At 39.6% G+C, this 21,986-nt stretch overlaps 1 protein-coding gene across 8 annotated transcripts in view; it reads right to left on the bottom strand.

Moving 5' to 3' along the window:
• Nucleotides 1-642: 642 nt before the first annotated feature.
• Nucleotides 643-21,986, bottom strand: part of NFIA (nuclear factor I A) — a 352,559-nt gene continuing 331,215 nt past the window's right edge. For all 8 annotated transcript variants that reach the window (XM_036228703.1, XM_036228766.1, XM_016140371.2 and 5 more), the window contains one exon: nt 643-7,943. In XM_036228703.1, the coding sequence (XP_036084596.1) occupies nt 7,926-7,943 (18 nt within the window). In that variant the 3' untranslated portion in view covers nt 643-7,925. The remainder of the gene's footprint in view (nt 7,944-21,986) is intronic.

Below are 21,986 nucleotides of genomic sequence, written 5' to 3'. Positions count from 1 at the left end.
TGACAGCAGCAGAGGACGGGTGCACCGACAGTCTCCAGCTCCTTCCAACTCCCCCAGCAGCCGCCATGCCTTGTCTCCTAAGAAGTACTAATCCTATTGGCCATATCCCTCTCCCTGGTCCTAGCACCAGCCACCCCACATCCCCTCAGAGGTCTGAGTACCAGCCACATGGTACCCCCAACCCTCATGGTGACGCCTCTCAGTAAAGACTCAAATATTAGCTGTGTGGAGTCCCTCTTTAGAGCTCCTAGGTTCTGATAACCCAACCTTTCTCTTTTGTTTCCCCAGCTCCAGGGCTATATCCTACATTCACATGTGACTTGAGTCCCCTGTTAAAAATCCTATTGAACTCTTTTCCTGATTCTTGATTGGGCCTTAACTAATAACAATATTTAAGGCGCTTAGAACAATATCAGGCACATACTAATAAGCACTGAGAGTTGAGTCTTGCAGGTTAAAAAGCAACATTGTTGCCCATTAGAACTCTGTGAAGGGCATGATGTGTCTCACATCCATCAAGGATAAAACAAGCCCCCTGGCGTGGGAAGACAGTCTTCTGGGGGAACCTCCAATCCACAATATAACTGTCACTCAACTACAACCCCCAGGTATGATTTGAAGCAAATGATGACACAGCTTCCATAGCATTAGCAATTTTTTATTTTTCCTTTTTTGTTGCATAGGAAATGCAGTACTTGCTTCCAGTAATTGTATTGTAATGTGAGAAGGTGGTAGCACTAATGGTTGAATACAAGAGTTAAACTAATCCACACCAGCTCAAAAAACCTGTGGAGATTTAGTTGAATAAGAATGGACGCCCACAGTGATTCTCAACCAATTACAAATTTTCACAGAACACAGTAAAACTAAAAGGATAACTATGAGAGTCAATACAAGTATTCTAGAGGCACAGGGGGCCCGGCTCATAAAAATAAATGTCAAACCAAGTTATTAACACGGGGATGTTTAGTTTCACAATGGATCTCTTATCATTGGAAGTGTTCAATCCTCTCTCCCCACGTTTTGAAATGTAAAACCGAGGTATCTTGAGTGGACAGATTTCCAAGGGTGGTAGGAGAAGTCCCCAGTGAACTTTGCTCTGGGTAAGAGGTCTGGGATGTAGGGGAGAAGTATCATGTATTTGCCTTCGAAAGTCTTCCTTAAGGACTTCCTAGAACCTGATAAAGCTTTGGCTCTAGGACCTGTTCATATCTCAATAGTGACACTACCAAATGCCTTTGCAGTGCAAAGAGGCTGGTCTGAGACCAGGGAGAAGAATGGAGCTGGCAGGTCTCTCAAGTTTACATCCCAGAGTAGCCAGTGGCCTTGTGACCGACCGTCAGTTGAAATGTTAAGAAAAAAAAGTGCTAATTTATAGACTATTACTAAAAAAAAACCCAAAATTAAAAAATAAAAAATATAATCAAAGGAGAATAAAAGCTTCTGTCTTTTTGAGAAATTGAGCAGAAAAACAGCAGGAAAAACAGCCCAATTTGTTGGACATGATTTGTCCTTAGAACTACAAAAGTTCATACCACATGACCCGGTGCTCTGGTTGGATTAGAGGTAGCACTTCCACCACATATTCTTGTGGGCCAGACACATTTTGGAAGTTATGGTTTTTGAATTAAATAGCATAAGGAGTTCACATGTGAAACCCGTGATGCCTGGCACGCAGGCGACGTCCTGCCCTGCAAATGCTGCTGCCTCCCTGTTCTCATGCTCAGCTGCAGGAGGTCACCCTTAGCTCTCTGAGCATATCCGGTATATGTTCCCCATTTTCCCATTCCCCCTAATCTGGTTATGTAACCCTTTAGGGCATAAAACACAGATGGGTGGTTTAGGGAAAAAAATGAGATGAAATTTATTTAATTTGGGTAATAGTTTCAAATTTAGACAAAAAAGTATATTAAAAAATCCCGTGTTAATAGCAAACTTCTTTTTCTTATGAATCGGGCCCAAAATTTGTACATAGGTTTATTTTTGAAGAAAATATTGCAACTGTGCATGAAACTAAATAGCCAAGTGATTTCTTAAAGATTTTTTTTTTTCTTTTAATATGAGGAAGTCTGGTGTGAAGATGGATCAAGCATGGGTACCTGGCTGAACATTGTCCATTAGGAAAACACTTCAGAATCAACATAACTTCAGTTGAGGGTCAAGGAAAATGTCCCTCACTTGGAAATGTTCTCAGAGTGTCTTTGTTAGCAGAGTTCTTGAAATTGAAATGGTCGTTTATAGACAAAAGTCTTGCCAGGGACTGATTTCTGAAATCAAACACCCATGCTTGTCCCCTAGAAAAAAGAAAACAACAACAACAACAAAAAACAAAAACAAAAACACAAGTAATACTGAATTTAAGTAAATGTATACCTCCAAAATACTGAAAACAGCTGAAATTAAGAGAAGACAGAATTTGCGTTCTCAGTGAAATACCTTTAAACCTAGCTGACAAGAACCAAGTCAGAAAAAAAGACTAACATAACTTTGAGTAATATTCATACAGTTCACTAAGCATTATGGAATAGCATGCATTAATATTGTACGGTTATTTTACATCACCTATACCAGAAGGTCCTGACTGACAGACAGCGAAGGCTACCGGTGTAGAAAAATCTTACTTCAGAAGAGCAATATAATACAGATTTCACAGGCACTACATTTTAATATATCAGGTATTATGCTGGTTTTCTTATAATTCTTTCTGTCCTAAAGCTGGCATTATAACAATGACCAAAAAGGCAAGGATTGAAGTAAACGGAAAGTAGATACCAAAGTTGATATAGTTTTTTTTTTTCTTCAGATAGATTAGTGCATAGTTCTCATGCAGATAAACACTGCTATGCATTTACACTGTTGGAAAGCAGAGTGAATTGAGCCCAAGTTGTCACATTGGTGTAAATCATTTTGTCAGCCTGTAATAGCACCATGTAATGGATTTGCATTAAACATTAAATTGATTTCAGAATTGGTGACACAGTATTCACTACAGTTAAGTGCTATGGAATAGCTTCAATGTTACCTGCTATATATCAAAGCAATTTTCATCCCACTGCTTTTTTATTGGAAAAAATAAAAGGAAAACATACACGACACTAATTAGACGAATGCACAGCCTTGGACGTGGAGAAGGCAGAGCGGGTTTACTGTCAAACAGTAAATACATGCATTGACTTCAGGACGAAATTGGCCTTGGAAGCCGATTTGAATGAAAGCTCTGCCGGTGGGCAGTGCAGGTTTTGGAGACTGTCCACTGACAGATCTCGGAGGGTGGGTGGTGAGGTGCCACTGAAGCTCTCCTTACATTACCATGCCAGTTGTGTTTTAAATTTGTTCTATGGAGGCCTGCTACCGGAAAAAAAAAAAAAAAAAGAAGAAGAAGAAGAAGAAGAAAAAGAAAAGAAAGAGAGATAAACCACTGCCACCAATACCACCATGGACAAAAAGATATTTCCAGAGACATGATGTAAAAGTACATTAAATGACATTCTTAGAAACCCCTCCCCACCAAAAAATCCTAAGGAAGAATTTTTTTTTTTTAATCCAGATTTTGTTAATACTTTGTGACACTGTTACTACAGAATTCAAAACATAGGGGGATGCGGGTTTGAAAAGTGAGAGACAAACTTTTTGAGATGGGTTTTGCATATTCCTGTGGGCTGACTGAATACCATGACTCTGGAAAGTTTGGGTTCCTTTACACTTCAACTGTCAGAGTGAAGAATAAAAGTGCCGGGAAGTGTACCTGTCAGCTTGCCTGTAGCCAACACCTGGCTGAGGGGTGGGAGTGAGGGGGAGCTGACACTAAATAACTGTCATGCCAGGGTGTGAAGAAACAGAAAAGTTAATTCAAATCTCAAAAGAAAGCAAAAGGCTCTGGGATGAATAGAGTGGCGTTAGGGAGAGGGCCTCTACCCATAAATGATCAGAAAAGGAGCAATTTAGTGGCAGGGGGATGGGCCTGAAAAAAAAGTATATAAAAAAATGAGAAGATTTAGTGTTTGTGCCTCTGACTTCAGTTCCCAAAGAAAAAACATGGCGAGTGACTTGAGGGACCTATCTTTGACAATATATTTAATGCCATTTGACGGAAAAAATGTAAATGTGTCTCAGAATCAAATGCTGATAGCCCTCAGTCTGTCAGTCTACACACCCCAGGTACCAGAATCTTCCTCAAACTTCTTCGCTTGGCTTTTAATCTAAAAAGGTAAACACTCGGATTGTTGGTGTTTCTTTTTTCCTGCTTGATCACAACCAAACTACAGTTTCCTGCTGCTTTCTGGACAATGAAACATGAACAAAAATGTAACTTAGTGTATTTAATACTTAACCCCTGTTCATTATCACCCTAGACTGCCTCCCTAATGTTTTAAAGCCTTTAAAACATTTTTTTTTCCTGCAAATCTGTTCAGAGTTCCCTAATTTTAGCTTCATCAAACTTAATACAACAAAATACCTTCAAAAATACAGCATACCTGTAACGTCCATTTACAATGGTTTTTCAGTAGACCTATACTTCTCAAGCATAGGAATATGCTATACCATTGAGAGAGAAAAAAATAACTGTATTTAAATACTTACAAAAAAAAAAAAAGGAAACAGGAAAGTTTTAAACTTAAATCCAGTTTCCAAAGGGGGGTGGGAAAGAAAGAAAAGCAATTCTATGAACGCTGCCTTTATAATGAACAATTGGAAGTTTCACTAGGCTAATTTGACAGAAATTTTTCCTCATTTAAACAACATTACAAAAGTCCTGCATTATAAAATAGGGTAGAATAAATCAGTGTAATCAATAAAACTATACAACAATACAAATTACATATCTTCTGAGTGGGCAGTTTATTCTCTCTCTTTGCAGTCATGACTACAACATGCTCACTAAAAACAACTAAAACTGCCCAAACTATTGCTTAGTTTGTTTTGTTTTAAAAAAAGGGTACAATTTTATTGTATATACAACCAATTTACTGGTAATACCTTGGCTTATCGCAAGGTTCTGACAAAATGTTTGTCTAGGCTTTTTTCCCTTCACTGTGAAGCACTGAAAGCTGCTATTTTTTTCTTTTTTTTCCTTTTATCTTTTTTTTAGTGCACATATGTCATAATAAAGTAATGCCCAGCTAAGTGCTATAGGGGGAAGGCAAAGTATGCTGGCTGGCTATAGGAAGTGACACCATATACTGACAATCACACCATACAACAGCGCCAAACGACTATTCAACCACTTATCAGACACATATGAAAATCCAAAATGTTTTATTTTATTTTTTTTTCCTTAAATAGAGATAACCAGTAAACAATTTTCAGAACTTGGAAGTTTAAAAACGTGCATATAAAAATGGGCATTATATACTTTTTATTGAATGTGGATTGACTGCAGTCTGCTAAGAAAAATGGGGTGTGGGAGCTGAAGAAAAAGGAAGTTGTCTTTTTTTTTTTTTTAAGGCTTGCTTGTGAAAGGAACAGTTGTAAAAACAAAATTGCTTGAAGCAGGGTCAGCTTAGTGCTTCACAGTTTGACTGCTTCTCTAAGAGGAGCCCTTCCTGCGCACGTGCATTCAAAAATCACAAAAAAAGGACGAAGACAAACACCTAAAACACACTGCGTCAAATGCAGCACCGACTTTGGTCAAATAAAAAAAATAAAAGAAAAATTAATGATCGCTAAGCTTTCCTACACGATATAAGCAGGTATTGCATATTTTCATATATCTGGGGAGGGGGGATAAAGGAAGACTCCAAATAAATTGTAAAATGCAGCAACATCCAAAATACTGATATTCTAAGCATCTACAGATCTCAGAATAGCACTGCCACTGACCACAGAGGACAATAAAGACTACTCCTATCTGCGGAACAACTAACTTTCTATTTAGTTCTAGATGTTGAAACTGACAATAGCTGACATAAAAGTCACATTTACAAAAAGTGTCTCCAAATGCTTGACTAGGGAAAAACCCCTTTCAATAGAGGAGCATGTGCAACAATTCCACAAATAATCGCTATCCAGGGCAAGGCACATTGATATGGAATTTTTGTTTTCGTGCAAATTAAGGAAAAAAAACAAAACAAAACAACATTGTTTCGGGGGAAAGATGAGGAGCAAAGTGTCTTCCCAAGAATTTCAGTTACTTGATTGTATAGGACAGTAGTAGAACCCTTCTGAAGGGCTGAAAAACATAGTTTAAAGGCAAGTGCCTAGAGTAGGGATTACAATATTGTGTCTTAATGCACTCTACTTTATCCTACATTAACTATATAAAAATTAGTTACTAACACTAGAACATGCAGAGACTTTCTCTGATCAGCAGGGCTTGCCAACCAGAACGTATATATATGTATAGTATAGGAAACCTTCTTGAAGTTGCATGGGAAGCAAAGGGGTGCTTCGCTGTCTGGTAGAAAAATCACTTGCACTTTTTTTGTTATTTTTTGTTGTTTTTGTGGTTTTTTTTTTCTTTTTTTTTACATAAGATACAGGACATTTGGGGGTGCAAACTTTTTTTCCCTAACAAGTACCCTTGATCTGAATGGGCACCAGCATTTGCGTCAGTATTGGTTTCATTATTATTATTATTATTATTATTATTATTATTATCCCATAGCCCAGGTTCAGGGGCGCAAAGGTCTTTAAAATTTCTGGACAATCTCTGGTACAATGAAGTGTCTGATAACTGATAAATCCTATGTTGCCGGATACATGTAAAAATTTTCAGAATTGGCATAATCCTTTATAGTGACTTCTAGCTTATAAAATTAACAGATACCATGACTTCGTTTTAGTTATGTGCTTTGATAACAGAAAATAATTAATTAGCATTTAATGTAGTTAACATATTGTGGTAAAAGCACCATTAGATTTGTTTTTTTGTTTTTTTTTTTAAATTTTCCTTCAGTTTTTAAAGGGATACAAGTTTAACAATAAAAAACATAAAAAGCAAAAATAGCTCCCCTTTTTCTTGCAAGGCTGTTTTTTACCCCAATAATTTAGAGTCCTGGGGTGGAAGGACTTGAAAAACAAAAATAGAATTTTCAACAATCTCTATCTTACAAAGATATTTAGCTATCCAATGAAATTGCACTTTACTCAATTCAAAATTCGATTGTTTTGATTGATTCCTGTCAGTTTCTGTCAAAACAGACCATCTTCCCCATTTCCATGTGAATTTGTGTGTCATTGTTGAAATTGTTGAAAAAATGTTTTTTTTTCTAAATGTAAGTGCAGCATTTCAAAACTTTTAAAAAACTGAATAGTAGTAGTAGTAGTAGTAGTTTGCCATTTTCAGAATTGTTCTGCAATGTGAGTGGATTCACTGTCCTTGCGGGCCATGTTATATACTTAACTGCTGACTGCTGAATCAAACCAAACTAAAAGAAAAAATAAAAAAGGAATATAACTGCATTTTCTTTTTCCAATATGTTACAGAAAAACATTGCCCTTTGACTGTCCCGTAAGTTATATATTGCAGATCTCAGCTACTACAAAAGATTTAGTTCTCCATGTGCCTCCTGATTGCTCAAGGAGGCTCACACCTGTGTGGGTAAATTCATGAAATACTGTGAAACAGCCAGGCTCCGTAAGGAAAGTGTGTTACAACGGAAGTCAGTGAGCAGACTTCCTCTAGCCGCATCACCTAATGCTCACGCTACCATGAAAACACTTCAAATGTTACAAAGCCCAACCATTTCCAGCACCATATGAGAAAATTACAACAGTCCCTAAAGTAGTTAAAAAAAAAAATCCCAAAAGGTTATGGCCTTTGCTGTTTGACCATAATGTTTGCTGTTTCCATGTACAAGTTGATGTGATTCTCCCCTTCCACTGACAGTGAAGTTGTAACCGCGCTGGGTTGAGGATGCGTCCATGTTACAGAGTTGAGAAGGGGTCAGGTGGTCTGTCTGGAGGATGGTGGGACACTGCGACTTTTATCCCAGGTACCAGGACTGGAAGACAAAAGGAAAAGCGCAATTAGAGGTACAATTTAGAAAATAACATATTTAGAAGCTGTCCTTCCAACTGTGAAATCAGGATCTTTGTTAGGGACGAAGGGGTGGGGGCTCACTGGGAAAAGTAAAAGATGACAAATAGTAGTAAATCCTGAGACAATGACACTGAGCTTACTCCTCTAAAACTGAAATTCGGTGTCTTCGTCTGAGTTTGCTAGTGTTGTGAGAATGTCTTACAAAATAAAGTATTTATGTCCACTTAAAATACATATACAGGTTTTGTAGTCTGGTGGGGACAGCTGTAGGAGTACAGAGAACTTGATCATCTTGCTTTTCTTTGAATTCTCAATGTCTAGCACAGTGCCTGGGATAGAAGGTTTTCGACAAAGGAGAGTTGAGTGAATGGAGAATGGGTTAGGAGAGAGGTTTCATACGGTGATGAATGTGAATCTGATGATTTTCACATCTCCTTTTCAATGAGATGCAGGCCCTGACGATGTTATTGCGAATTCTCTTAACAGGCACAGATGATCAACAGTGATAGAGGAATGAAGGCAGGTAAAGTAGAAACAGTGCTGTCCCAAGAGCACTGGGTGATCCTGGATAAGTCACAGCATCTCTCTCATACTCAGTGTCCTTCTGTGTGCATGAGGAATATTTTATGATGCTAAATACTCCTTTCAGCTCAATATTTCTAAAACAATATTTTAAAAAATGACATAATAATCAAATAGTATCAAGATTTCACCTTTTTAGCTACAATGATGTCCCAAGGGGGGAAAAATGAGGCTGTTTCATAACCCCCATTCATGTTTCTGTTCATTTAGCATTTATTTAGAGCCTCCCACATGCCTGCTGGGCCCAGTTACCAGTTACCTTTTCCTTTCATAAATCTTAGGTGATTAGTTTTGGGCAATAGTCTGGTTATATATCACTTTATATGCTGGCATTTCTTTTCTGTTAGCTAAACAAAGTGACTACTTATGGTCTAATATCAGAGTCAGTTTCTCAAGTGAAATGAAAAAGTATATGGCTTTTGCCAACTTTTCTCTAGAGATACCCTGTCAAATTCACCACATTTATCATTATTCACAAACACACACACACAATCAACTTCTAGCAAAAGAGAACGCCTCTAAAATCTTTGAGTTGACAGTATCAGAAAGGGTTACATTGGGGTTGATTCAGTAAGATGAAGGCTCATTCGTATCCAGTAGATTCAATTAGGTAAAGTAAGGACTCATTTGATCCCAGGGATAAATGGCGAAATGATAGCTACATAGAGGTTGGTATAAGATTTCCTGGTCACACAGCTACCTTTGATTTCCAGAGGACTTGAAAAAACCTAAACCACAACCAAAAAACTACTCATCCTGTACACTTTTAGATGTTATTCTTTGACCACATGCTTTGAAGAACACAATAAAGCCTCTTGTGTCCTGAAAGGAAATCATCCTGGCAAATATACACGGCCTAAATCTAACTGGACAAAAGAAAGAAGACAGGGAAAGAAAGGAAAAGGGAGGCAAACTCCAAAGTGTATTTTTAGGAGGCTCTCCTAAGAGCTGACTCGGATCCACATTAGAGCAGAGTTCTCACTTTAACAAAACAGTCTCAAACTTTGGGTGCAGCGAATAATGCTTACAATTTCTGTTCTCACACATTCTAAGTCAGTTGTGAAATTCCAGACTTCTTAAATCTGACACTGTGCAAGTAGTTCTTGAAGCAAAACGCCTGGGACCCAGTGAGTCAGCAGGGGGAGCAGTTTTCCATACCACAGTTTCTGGACACAACCTGAGCGCACTACAAAAATCTGCAGTGCCTCTGCACTTCTCTTAAAAAGCAAACCAAAAAAAAAAAAAAAAAAGTTTCTTCACACATCTTACTATTCAGTGTGTGCCTTGCCGACAAGGTTACCCCAGAGCAGCTCTGTAATCCTTCACTGAAATAGGCTTTATTGATTGCTCTGGTCTATTGTTCTCTTTTCAAGTCCCCCAAGTTCAAGTTCATCCTGGTGTTACATCATGTCTGGTTGCTAAGAGCAACCAGACAGACCCAGACGTGACTATCATTAGCAAGAAACCCTCTGCTCTCCTCCCACCAACCTTCCAGTGGCTCTGACGTAGCAGGCCCACTGCAAACACATTGAAGTATTTATTCTGCCTAATTTATGACCTACACAGCAAGCAAGACCCCCACTCCAAAAACCAACACTGTTGTATATTTAATTAATCTGTCTTTCTCTGGCACTTGGGAAAGTTAGACAAAGGACTAATTATTGTGTTTCACTCTCCACACTTTTCTTTTGGGGGGTGAATATTTGCATGGGAAAGAAAACTACAAGGCCCAGCATCGGCCCCCCTCCCCTTTTTCTTTTTGCCCTATTGACATTTCATGAAATACTTTAGCTGCTTAAGGGAATTAGAAAAAAAAATGCGATGTGAATGTTACTCCTTCTGAGTTGGTATTCAGTAACACAAATCAACTCATGACATGTTTAAATTTAAATGCTAACCACACACTCTCAGAGTTACTTTAAAGGTTAGTTTTTAATCAATAGAAGTTGCTGACTCTGGGTTTTTGAGCTGCGCACTGCAGCTCTTGGGCTTTTGTCTAACGTTAAAGCTTTCAAACTCTTTTTTTTTTCCTTGAGATGATTTTAGCAATGATTTGCAGACACAGAAGGCTATTGTGCTCTGACCAGCAACATGTCAATAGAGGAGCGAGTTGCCCTGTGGCGGGGTGTCAATATGACTCCTGAAGGCTTGGGTTGGGGGTCTTTAATAACCCATGAAAAAAACTTAATTAACCCTTTCAGGCCCCAACCAAAACCTATTCTTAAACTTTTTTACTCCTGTAATTTGACCATTAGTACTTATTTCAACATCACACTAATCTTCATGACAATTAACCCAGCTACTTGACCAAGGCTTTCCAGAATGGGAAGTCAGTTGGTTAGGGGAACCACACAGGGAATTTTTTTTTTTTTTTTGAATGAAGTCTCTGATTAAATCATTTATTTGCAGAGATGGCAGATAAAAAAGTTATAATAATAATAATAAAAATTCATCCACTTCACCGAATTTTCTCATGATCAGTTTGTAGCTGAAGATGCTTCTGATTTTGTCATGATGAGTGTGATAATTGCACGTTTATAAGCCTCTAAATTTCTATAAACTGCCATGAACCACTAATAACATCAAATGGACAAGATAATGTTTGAAAAAGCCCATTTTTCTCTTGTGATATTTTCTTATAAAATCCACTATGCACGCAGTGCAAGTTTCAAAACATTACATGAAGAACAATTCTGAACATTTTCTTCTTGGGTTATATAAGAAAAATACAAAAGAAATCTGAGATTGTTAAATTGTTGAGGTTGAGTAGAGAATCACTGGGAAAATGTTGCCACATTAAACCAAATTCATTTATGGAAAGTCAAAAAATTGTCTTCAGCCATTTACTGACATAAGCTGACATTTCATATGGTTTCTGCCTTCGTACTTTATAGCCCCTTAATCTAACCTCCTGTATCCAGATGGACTACAAAGGAATCTCTGTCCCTTATCTGCAGTGAGTTCCAATATTACAATACAATATAGGACGATGTTATCTTGATACATTTACATTAAGGAAGTAAACACAGAGCTTTGATCTATTTTTTCCTCAGGAACATTCAGCTCTAGTTGTTTTGGAGGTCCATAAATCTATACTCCCACAAAAGCTTTAGTTAAGCAAAAATAATACTCTGTTATAGTCACAATTTCTACAGTTTGGGATGTGTTGGGAGGGGGCGGAGGAGTGGGGGTAATTGTCCTCTCTCAGTGTTCAAGGTGAAACATCAAAAGAAATCTGCAGCCCAGGACCAGAGCTCAGCTTTCCTTTTCTCCAGTCAAATGAAGAAGTAATCTCATCAGGTTGGAAAGTGCTGACTAAGGATTTAATAAAGTGCCTGCAGATGTGGCATCTCTAAGGTATTCAACTCATGTAATGCAAAACAGCTCCACACTGAATGCGCTTATAAAATTTCATTTAACCATTGCCGTGCGACTTTTTTTTTTTTTTTTTTTTTTTTGCTGCACTGTTCTCTAAGGAGTTTTATCACACTTCTTGTCCCTTAATTTACAGCTCCATGAAAGTTCAAATCCCATTCTGCCAGGATTCTGGAATACTCACAGTAGTCAGGTTTTATCAACCATGCTCAATATCTATCCCGTTGCAACCGAAACAAGAAGCTTGAAATGGCAGTGGGTACCTTCGCCAGTGACCAGTCACTTTCCTTTCTTATGCTGCATGGAGAGCAAGTAGGAAACTGAGGCTGTTTTCCAAATTTTGGTCATGAGGTTGTTGAAGATATGGTTGACAAAGACCGAACTCCTTAGTAACAACAAGCATTCTAATGTGAATAACAACTTCTTAAAAGGCCTTTTATAAACTCTTTTCATTAAGAGGGCCGGATGTATATTTTACCAACAAAAGGAAATACAAGTCTGTTTGAGATAGCTATATTTTACTTTAACCAAAAAAAAATGAGAGGGTGTTGGGGGTGGGGGTGGGGATGGGGAGGATGGAACAGACTGTGACACAGCAGAATCTGTTTTTCAAATTAAAAAGTTAAACAAAAGACCTCAAGGGCAAAGTTGAAAACTGCGGAAGGAGGTTGTTAATGTGGAATCCAGAACTGGGTGTGACACTTAACTTTCTTCTCCAGGCAAGGTGGGTTATTTAAGGACATTCACACACAGAAAACAGAAACACGCAAACACAGAGAGGCTTCTGCCCCTACTTTCCCAGCAGGCCTGATTCTCCATCAGCTCCAAAAGAGGATGCTGCCAACCAATACTGCATGAGTTGCAGGCACCATTTTGACTTCTCTCTTGAGGCGATGCTATCTCCGCTGGGTCACACTAATCCCGTTAGTCATTTTTGGCTTCCTGCTCTTGTTTGGATGAGCTGAAGTCCACTGTGTAGCCCAAATGAGTTGTCCTTGGCAAATCGGCAAAAAGCCTGGTAGCCTCCTCTGCCCCCTGCCAATACTGTGGAAATGGACAGGGCCTCTCAGCACACTTTCAGTTTCTCACGTTAGTACACATCATTTTTTCCCCCCTCATTCAACAAGTTCTAGGGGCTGACCGTGTGCCTGGTGCTATGTATGCTAGGCTCTGGGGATATAATAAGTACAATAAATATGGTACTGCTCTTGAGGAGTTTTTGTGTGGAAAGAAAGTGCTGGATTTTAGATTTCTATGCCTTACAGGATACCAGGTACCTTGCTTTTCTCATAAACTGATGTGGACTGATGAGGCCAAGCACTCAACGTGCCAGGGACCCTCATTGAGTTCCACTGTTCCCATGGACTAGTGGCGTGTCCTTGAGCCCCAGAGGACTGCCATAAGGGCCATTCTGCATTACAGGAGAGGAAAGCAGTTTTTTATGCTGATTTCTCCTGAAAAAGGTGACATGCTGTACACAGGTGTCGGTTATTGGTATTGCCAGCTATAGGCTTTGATCTCTGCCGTCATTTTTCTTGTCTGATTTTGTTAATTAAAGAAAGCCTGTTTTCAATAATGCTAAACCAAGACTTGTTTATTGTACAGGAAACTATTAAAACGTTAATGGGCTGCGATTGGCCCAGCTTACCTTTGTGGCCTTAGTTTTTCACTGCTTGTACTCAACCCTTGCACTGTGTTAAACTTCTTCCAGATTCCCCAAAGCCAAATGCCTTCTCCCTGCTGGGCCTCGGCACAGGCTGCACCCCTCTCCTGAGCTTTGCTAACACTCGCTAGTCTTCGCGTTCTCAGGTTAGCTGTCCCTTCTTCCAAGGGGTCTTTCTCCTGGCCTTCAGTACCAAGGTTTACCTCTGTCACAGTCACTGAACTGTAATCACCTGCTTTTCTTCCCAAGAAAACCATCTTCTTACATGTAGCATCCCCAGTGTCTTGCCCAGTGGCTGGCACAGAGTAGGCACCTAATAAATACTATTGAATTACAAAAGGAAGGAAGGAAGGAACAAGCTGTCGTCAGGGTTCCCAAAGCCTGGTGACAAAGTTACCCCAACATGGCCTTTAGAAGGGTTTCTAGCATGGCTGTGCCATACCCATGCTCAGGCCACACGTTCATGTCTCCCCAAACGACAGGCGATCTCCCGAGAGAGACATAGGTCTCCACAAGCTGCTCCCGGCAGTTCTGACTGAGGAGCTGTTGCAACAAGGCCAAGTGTGGCCAACTGCGTCAGTAGCATGTGCAATAGTTTTGTAACATGGCCTGCTGCCTACTTACTACAAGCACACAGGAGTTGTCCAAACCACCGCTCCCTGGAGAATGACCGTGCAGCTCCCAGCCAAGACCTCCATTTGGTTCAAACCTCAAGATGGGAAAGCACTAATCTTTTTACCCAATAAGCCATCCAGCACCTCCAAACCTTGAGAGGACATACGCAATCCAATTATTCCGACTGTTGTTCCAAAGTCTGACTCCTTCACCGTATTCCAACTTGCCTTAGTGTCTGCCTCACCATGAAGCACATATTTTTTGGTCTCTCTTTATATGTTTATCAAATGTAAACCGAAGACTTAGGAATTAAAAATTGTACTCTGGCCCACTCACACCTGCTCTGCAGACTTACCAGAGGGCTGTTTGCATAGTGGTAAGAGCTAGGGATCTGGAGTTGGGGTTAACAGAATCTCATCATTTAACCAGTGCACCATATGTACTAGTTAAATGATCTCCTGAGTCTCAGTTTTAGACTCCATGAAATGGAGATAATGACTTTATCCATTTTGTGGGGGGATTAAATGAGCTAATGCCTGGATAGAGGCAAATACAGAAAACCAGAAAGCCAGGGTAGATGGGTTCTCCATCTACAAACGTGCACGGGGCCGTAAGGTCCATGTGAGACCTAAGAAGGACCAGTTCCCTTGGAAAGTAATCACTTGATAAGGCCGCTTTCGCTTATTTAATGATATAATTTCTTAGTTAAAAGTAGCAGCTGCATCAGTTCCATTTCCCCAGTTGCAAGAGAAAGTTCTTGAGAAAATAAAAATCTGTCTTTAATTGCGGTATTAAAATCAGAGCGGCGAAACCAACCACACAAAAGGAATTGGCTCAAGTTTATGAAAGGCATTTGAGCCCTTGCCTTGCAAGGCTAAACTGCATGCCTTGGAAGTGGGGGTGAGGGCGAGAGGGGAGGAGAGGAGGGAGGGAGTAGTCAGGCAACCAAGTGGGACAGAAACAATCCTATTTTGGTTTTTGTTAGCGAATGGCATACTACATAGATCAGAGACTTCTTATAAAATACAAACCCCCACTGTACACAAAGCACAGGAAAATGTGAGGAAAAAAGGGAAAAACTAAAAGCAGCTTAGGGTGTGTTAACGCTGCTATTCTGTCAGCTTAAAGAGTATTTTATGCTTGATCAACAGCTCTTTTTTATTGTGCTTTTCTTTCATTCATTCAAGACATCAAAGCGGGCACCACCAGTGTACCTGCCCTTCTGGAGCCGCTTGTGAGGGGGTTCTAATGAAGCACGACTCTGGGAGCCGAAGACCCCCGTGGACACGGCAGTTCAAAGGGAATATTTCAACAATGATTACATTTTGTAAATCTTTTTATGAAAGAGACAGCTTATTTCCTGCTTTTTCATGAAAAATAGATTCTATCCATTAAAGTGAGCCCGCGCCACGGAAGCTGCTTGAGATCTGAGGTGCAGCGTGGAGATTAAGGGGACAACGACGACCCGATGAAATCGTCTCTGAGCTCCTATCTGTTGGGCCGTGTTGTTGGCGCTACCAGATTTTCTGGGTGGAGCCCAACCAGTGCGCCGGATCGCTCCGCCGCGGAAAACGCAATGATGATGCGGCTTCGCGGCTGGTTTTTCGGCTACGGCCGCATGCTTATTTGTTGTTTTTTATTTTTTGGTTCCTCGAAGTCCATCCAAGGATCACGAGGTATCAGGTAACCCCTTTCATTGCACAAAAGATGAAAGATTTTAGTTACAGATTCATTAAATGCTGTATTTTAATGCCCCGAAAGGAGACAAACCCTTTTCCATATGGGAAGTTAGCCATAAAAAAGCTGGCTCTGGTCTGAAGACACAATACAGGCTTTATTATTGGCTGATGTCTGCCCCTAAGGCAAAAATAAAGAAGGCAGCCTAGCTCTTTGTAATTTTTGATTTTCAACATTAAAATAATCTTTCCCTTAGTCTTTCTTTCTTTTTTTCTTTTTTGGCAGCAGGGAGAGTTGAGGGGAGCAGGAGAGGAAAAGAACATGATTTCCTGGGGAGCTATGAAATGAAAAAAATGTATGTTTTCTACACATCAGATTCCAATTTTAATTAAATGCCTGTTGTCTAACAAGTGCAGACAGTCACACTTGGGGCTGGCCCAATGGTGGCCCAGGGAGCTAACCTTTCTTGTTTAAAAACAGAGGTGTGGGAGTGGAGGCTGGAGCTCAGCAAAGCGTGGCCACATTATAATAATCATCCCACAGACTGCTTCTCTGCTCCTGTTCCCCCAAAGCTGAAAAGCTCTTCCCAAACATGACTCGGGTTCAAAGCAAGTCTGCCATGCAGATTTAAATGTTCAGATTGTGTGGGTAGAGAAAGTTGAGTAAGGGGGAAAAATTAAAGTGAAAAGTCCAGTTATTTCAAAAATGCTCCCAGAGACATCCTGCAACAAAATGACAGATCTGGTACTTTCTCAGAAACAAATTCCCAAACTAACCTTTCAGCCAAGGCACCTTCAGGCACTGGATGGCATCTGCCACCTTTGGACATTTCTACCCCTCCTGCCATGGCCCTGAGTGCAGGTCTCTGGTTCCTTACCCTTTTCATCTTCCTCTGTTCGCTGTCCGGGGTCCTTCCTTCTGTTCTTTCCAGTCCCATTTCCTGCCTCCTCCCACCCTTAAAGCCAGTCTCCCTCTCCACCAGTATCTGGGCCCTCCACAGGAATTAGGGCAGACCCTTGCTCGTTCAAAGGCCACACAAACCAACAGTCTTTCCCCCTCCATTCACTGGATTAAGAAAAGAAGGGAAGAACGCACTCAACTACAACCAGGACCAGCCTGCTCAGCAGCTGGGATTGAAGGCTTCTGTAGCGAGCCAAAGAAACGAGGCACACAGGCAGAATGTGGAGGAAGTTATAGCATCTTAGTTTTCAGATTCATGAGAAAAGAGAGGGAGAGTTTAGTGAGATGCAACTCAGCACTGGACTGTGAGTCGGGGCCCTGGTTAAAGTCCCAGCTTAGTCACTGGCTGCCCTGGGGACTTAGGCACACCACGAGGCTGCTCTGGTCTGTACTACAAATAAAGACCACATTCTTATACTTTCTTTACCTTCGGGGAACACCTGCTTTTTGTTTTTACTGGTTCCAGGGGTCATCTTTTCTTCCTTCACAGTGCAGATGTGATATTGGCAGAAGTAAAACTGTTCCTATCCCTGACTGAGGTTAGCATGAGTTTGGCCAAGAACAAGTTAGAGATGTAAATTCTACTCTGTGTGACTTTAGGGGTCCAACTTATCTTCAAAACAGGCTTCACTATATCAGTTATGACAGCATTTGGGGAAAAATAAATATAAAAAGACGAAACTTTGAAATACTGGCCTAAAGTAGGCAGCATTGTATGGCAGTCTTGAAGTGATCTAGATGGCATGCAATGGGATCAAGGTAGTTTCATCTGAGCCAACTACCCTGGATAAAAAATGGAATGATTTCACTGTGATTTTCCCAAAAGCGCAAACAGGTTATCAGTGAACAGTGCTTTCCTCCTCCTCCTGAAAATGTGGTAGGATTTAGAGTTTTATGGCAACAAAACTCTTCTTTGTTTAAGATGTGACTTGCAAAATAAACCCACATGGGGGAGTTGGCAGTTTCAAATGACAGAACTCTTTTTTTAATGCTCAAATAGCAAAAGCTTTTTACGTTCAGGTTTATTTCCTTCTAAATTTGTAGATTAAATTTACAACTAGGTAATGTTCATTACTACAAACAATTAGATTCTTCCTGTGTATTTCTAGAGGAGGTGAGTGGGAAGAATCTTGGTGGGGTTGGGGTGGGGGTTGTACAAAGGTGAGGATGCGGGAATGGTGACAGCCTATGGGAAGGGTCGGATCAATGATTTGGACATGTACATAATACATGTGGATCGGCAGAGCTACTTGGCTTCCCTGTCAGGGACCTGTGCTCCTTGGACAGAGATAATATCATTCTAAAACAAAGTTTTATTCATTTTTTACCTTTTCGGTAAGGACTTTAGAGATAGTGGATCTTATAAGCAAAGATTACTTGAGACAGATTTAAGAATATGTTTTATAAAGTCAAGTATGCAAACAAAATCACTTACTTTGTTCTCAGGTGAATTCTACACAGTAGTGCTTTCCCTGTAACTAAGATTTAGGAACAAACTCAGAATTCATGCACACGGTGTTAACATGGAACGGTCACACACCTCTAGTATCACTTTATTAGACTTTAATGAAACCAATTACAGATCGTATGACCGTTATGTATTCATTGGCTCTTTAAATATCCTTTTCTCTTGGTAAGTCGCCCTGTGGATAGGAAGGAGATCCCATTGTTCATTTTGCAAGAGTCGTGGTAAGTTCAAATGATACATATTAATTTAATTCTGATTCTGCAATCACAAAACTCTTGCAGATTTGCCACCTTGTGCTATCCCAAAGGTGGCTCAGTTAAAAAAAAAAATTTTTTTTTAAGTTTTTTCTTTTTTTTAAAGATGGGAATTGTCCGAGTTAAAATATAGTTTCCTGTTCTACTGCATCAGCCTTTCTATGTTGTTCTCCAGGAACACGTTTATGAGTTCAAGTTCAGGTTTAAACTAAATAAAACACTCCTCAGTAGTTTATAACTGAGCTTCATTTACATGTGCTGCCTCTGAACTCTGCCGGCCTCAGTATGCTAGTTTCCAAGGCTTGGTGAAGGAATGTTTTACAGTTGGAATCTCTACTGCTTTCTCAGGCATTTCAGACTCAGAGGCTGGGCAGTACCAAGCTTTAGTTAGTATTAAAAGTTTCCTCAGATCTACTATAAAGTCAAAGAAAGAGAAAAAGACAAAGCAGGGGTCAAGAGAACTATATCTTCTTAATTTTCCCTATAAGGCGTTAGAGTTAACATTCCAGTTAAAAAGAAGGTAACAGATTCTAGGTGTGTATTCTAGAATTCCACAGCCATGACTTCAAATTTCTTTGCTATTATTTTTAATTCTTTGTGGAAATGGTCAGTGTATATTTATTATCTTCAAATATAAAAACTAAGGTTTTCTTAAACTGTTTTTCTGCTTTGAAAATGCAGTTTTAAAAAGTGCTATGAAGATAAACGCTCCCAAACTCAAAAGCGGTTCCGTATTACATTTGTGAAAAAAACCTAAGGGATTTTTGAGGTCAAAAAGATCTCAGGGATTTTCCAGCCAATAAAGGTACACTATCGAAGAGGAAATGGCTATTTCTGATTTAGAGCCAGGAAGAGTTGAAGTAGGGATTCTGAGATGCTCATAGGGAACTAGTCTGGAGACAGCTGATTTCCTGGCTGACTGAGGTTAAGACTCAATCTCCTTGTTAAGCAAAAGGTCCAGGAGTTTGGAGAAAGCCACAATTCTCTTTGTGAACAGAAATGGAAAGAAAACTGGAAAAACAGGGACTCTGCTACTCAACTTCTCTCTCAGTTTATCGAGCAAGAAAGTGGGTACAGCAGTGATAAACCAATGATGCAATACCTGGGGGGGGGGGAGGGAGGTAGATGGGGTAAAAGCAGTCAAATATGTGGTGACATTAAAGAATTAAAAATAAATACATAAAACCAAATTAAATGTGAATACGCTTCCAAATAAAACCCTTTGCTATGAAAGCAGGAAGTTTCTTTACTGGATAAAGATGTAAATAAAAGTAGAATCCATTTAGATGATATTATGTAGAAATAGAGGGTAAAATTAGTTTATTTCTGGGTAGAAACTATGTTGATGGAATGGCATCAGGGCTCCTAAGTCTAAGAGTTACTCAGCCTCGGGCAGGAATGACTGGCCAATTTGTAGAAATAAGATAATTTGTCTGTGCAATAGTATCTACTATTCTGTTGGTCACTTGACCCCAAATTATTGAAAACCACGTGCTTTTTTCTTTTCCTTACTTTTTGTTTCTCTTCTTTCTTTTTCATAAATATCTATCTAATTTTGACACATTCTCCACTGTCTTTTGGACCTCTGCTATTAAGGGTTGCTGTTGCTGTAGGTAACAAATTAAACCTAACAGCTAATGTTACTTTTTTTTTTTTTAAAGCAACTCTGGCAAAGTGATTGGATGGGAGAGATTTGAACCTCAAATGGTTTGCAGATTTTCCCAAAGATTTAATTTGTCCTTGCAGATCTTAATTATTTTTAAGAGAGAATAATTTGATAGTTGACTTGATAGTTCAAAAAGTCTTGTAACTGTTGATGTGTAGATAGGTAAAGGCAGATCTAGTGTTATTTAATTTATGCTGAATCTCATGGTAAAATTGTGGCCTCTTCCTACAATTTTAAGGAGTAGAGGGCACAAAATTTGGAAATATGCTCACTGAATGGAGCTACATGGGAGGCAAAAGATGAAGAGGGCAAGCTATTTCCTGGAAGGAAATTAGGCACTTGGAGAAGCTTCCTTCTTTCTTCTACTCTGTCAGCGTTGGTTACTCAGTGGTTGCAATCCCTCATCTTACTATGGAGCTAAATTCTGTCCCTTGTTCTTAGTCGAAGCACGCAGCCAGGAAGGGGTGCAAAGGGAAAGTCCAGATTTCATAGCACTGACTACAAGGCTGAGGACCATTAGCAAATTCCATAAGGAGTGTCATTCAGCAGTTCTTGGTTTACAAAGGTCATTGTGATGCAAGGCCCAGGGGAAGAGCCAAGCAAATAGTCTTCCTGGAAGATGGTGGGGGTGGGAGAAAGGGGAAGAATGATATTAGGAGGGCAGGGTGAAGAGGATTTGGTACATCTTCAGACTTTCACATAAAAAAAATATTTGGGAAGAGGCCAGCTGAGAGATACAGCAGGGCCCTAGCTGAATGGTAATGATGTAACAAATAGCAACATTCAGAGCTATCCAGATACCAGAGAGAACAACTGGCAGATATTAGAATCATTATAAGATGTAAAATTATACCTCTCACAGCTTCATTATCACTATATTTCATAATATTTGTCTAGAAAGGCACACAAAGTCTATCAGGTTAAATTAATCTTAATGATAAATTTTAGTTTTATTCTAATTAAACAATTTCAATTTAATTAATGCGAGCACAGAAATTAGTCAAAATTACAAATGTAAATGTTGAACTTTAAATCAAAGGTCCTCCCTACTCCCTGCCTCCTGTAGAAGCACTTTAAAGTGTTTGCCTGTGAAAGTAGATGGGAATTTTAACCTTTGTCTGTACTGTGAAGGACGGAAGTTAGAAAAATGTGCAACCAAAAGCTACCTGGGAGCACAGACAGAAGCCCAGGTTTAACGCCCACCCACACCCACATACACACACTACCGCAGGGCGGTCTATGAAGATAAATTCTGCAAGGTGAACTTTTGAATGACATCTTTTGTTCCTTAAGATTCCAATGCACTTGGGTCAGTCTAACAGATATTGGCTTTTATAGAACACCTTTGTAAAATAGGAACCATGCACCCATTTCCTAAGCAACGTATTAAACTATCAGTCCCTTCCCTCCCTGGTGTCAGGTACCCTGCACCTCAGTCCCACTTTGCCTCTTACTAGCTGTGTGGCCTCCCACATTTCACCTCCCTGAGCTTTAGCCCTCTTATTTGGAGATGCTGCTTTATAAAAATGATACACACTTTGTCTCAAAATGCACTTAAAGTCCTCTCCGAAAAATGATGGGGCTTAGAATAGATAATTTTTAAGGAAATTAACAACTTCAGTATTTGATATTTCTATAACTTTAAAAAATACTGGCAGCTTAAAATGGATTTGAAAATGGTTTGGGGTATATGTGTCTGAGTCACCCTATAAAGAGCTTTAAATAACCGTTTATCTCTCTTAATA

Source organism: Rousettus aegyptiacus, unplaced genomic scaffold (genome assembly GCF_014176215.1).
Source record: "Rousettus aegyptiacus isolate mRouAeg1 unplaced genomic scaffold, mRouAeg1.p scaffold_m13_p_1, whole genome shotgun sequence".
Taxonomy (NCBI): domain Eukaryota; kingdom Metazoa; phylum Chordata; class Mammalia; order Chiroptera; family Pteropodidae; genus Rousettus; species Rousettus aegyptiacus.
The sequence above is the reverse complement of the archived record's forward strand: the minus strand, read 5'-3'. Positions and strand labels throughout refer to the sequence as shown.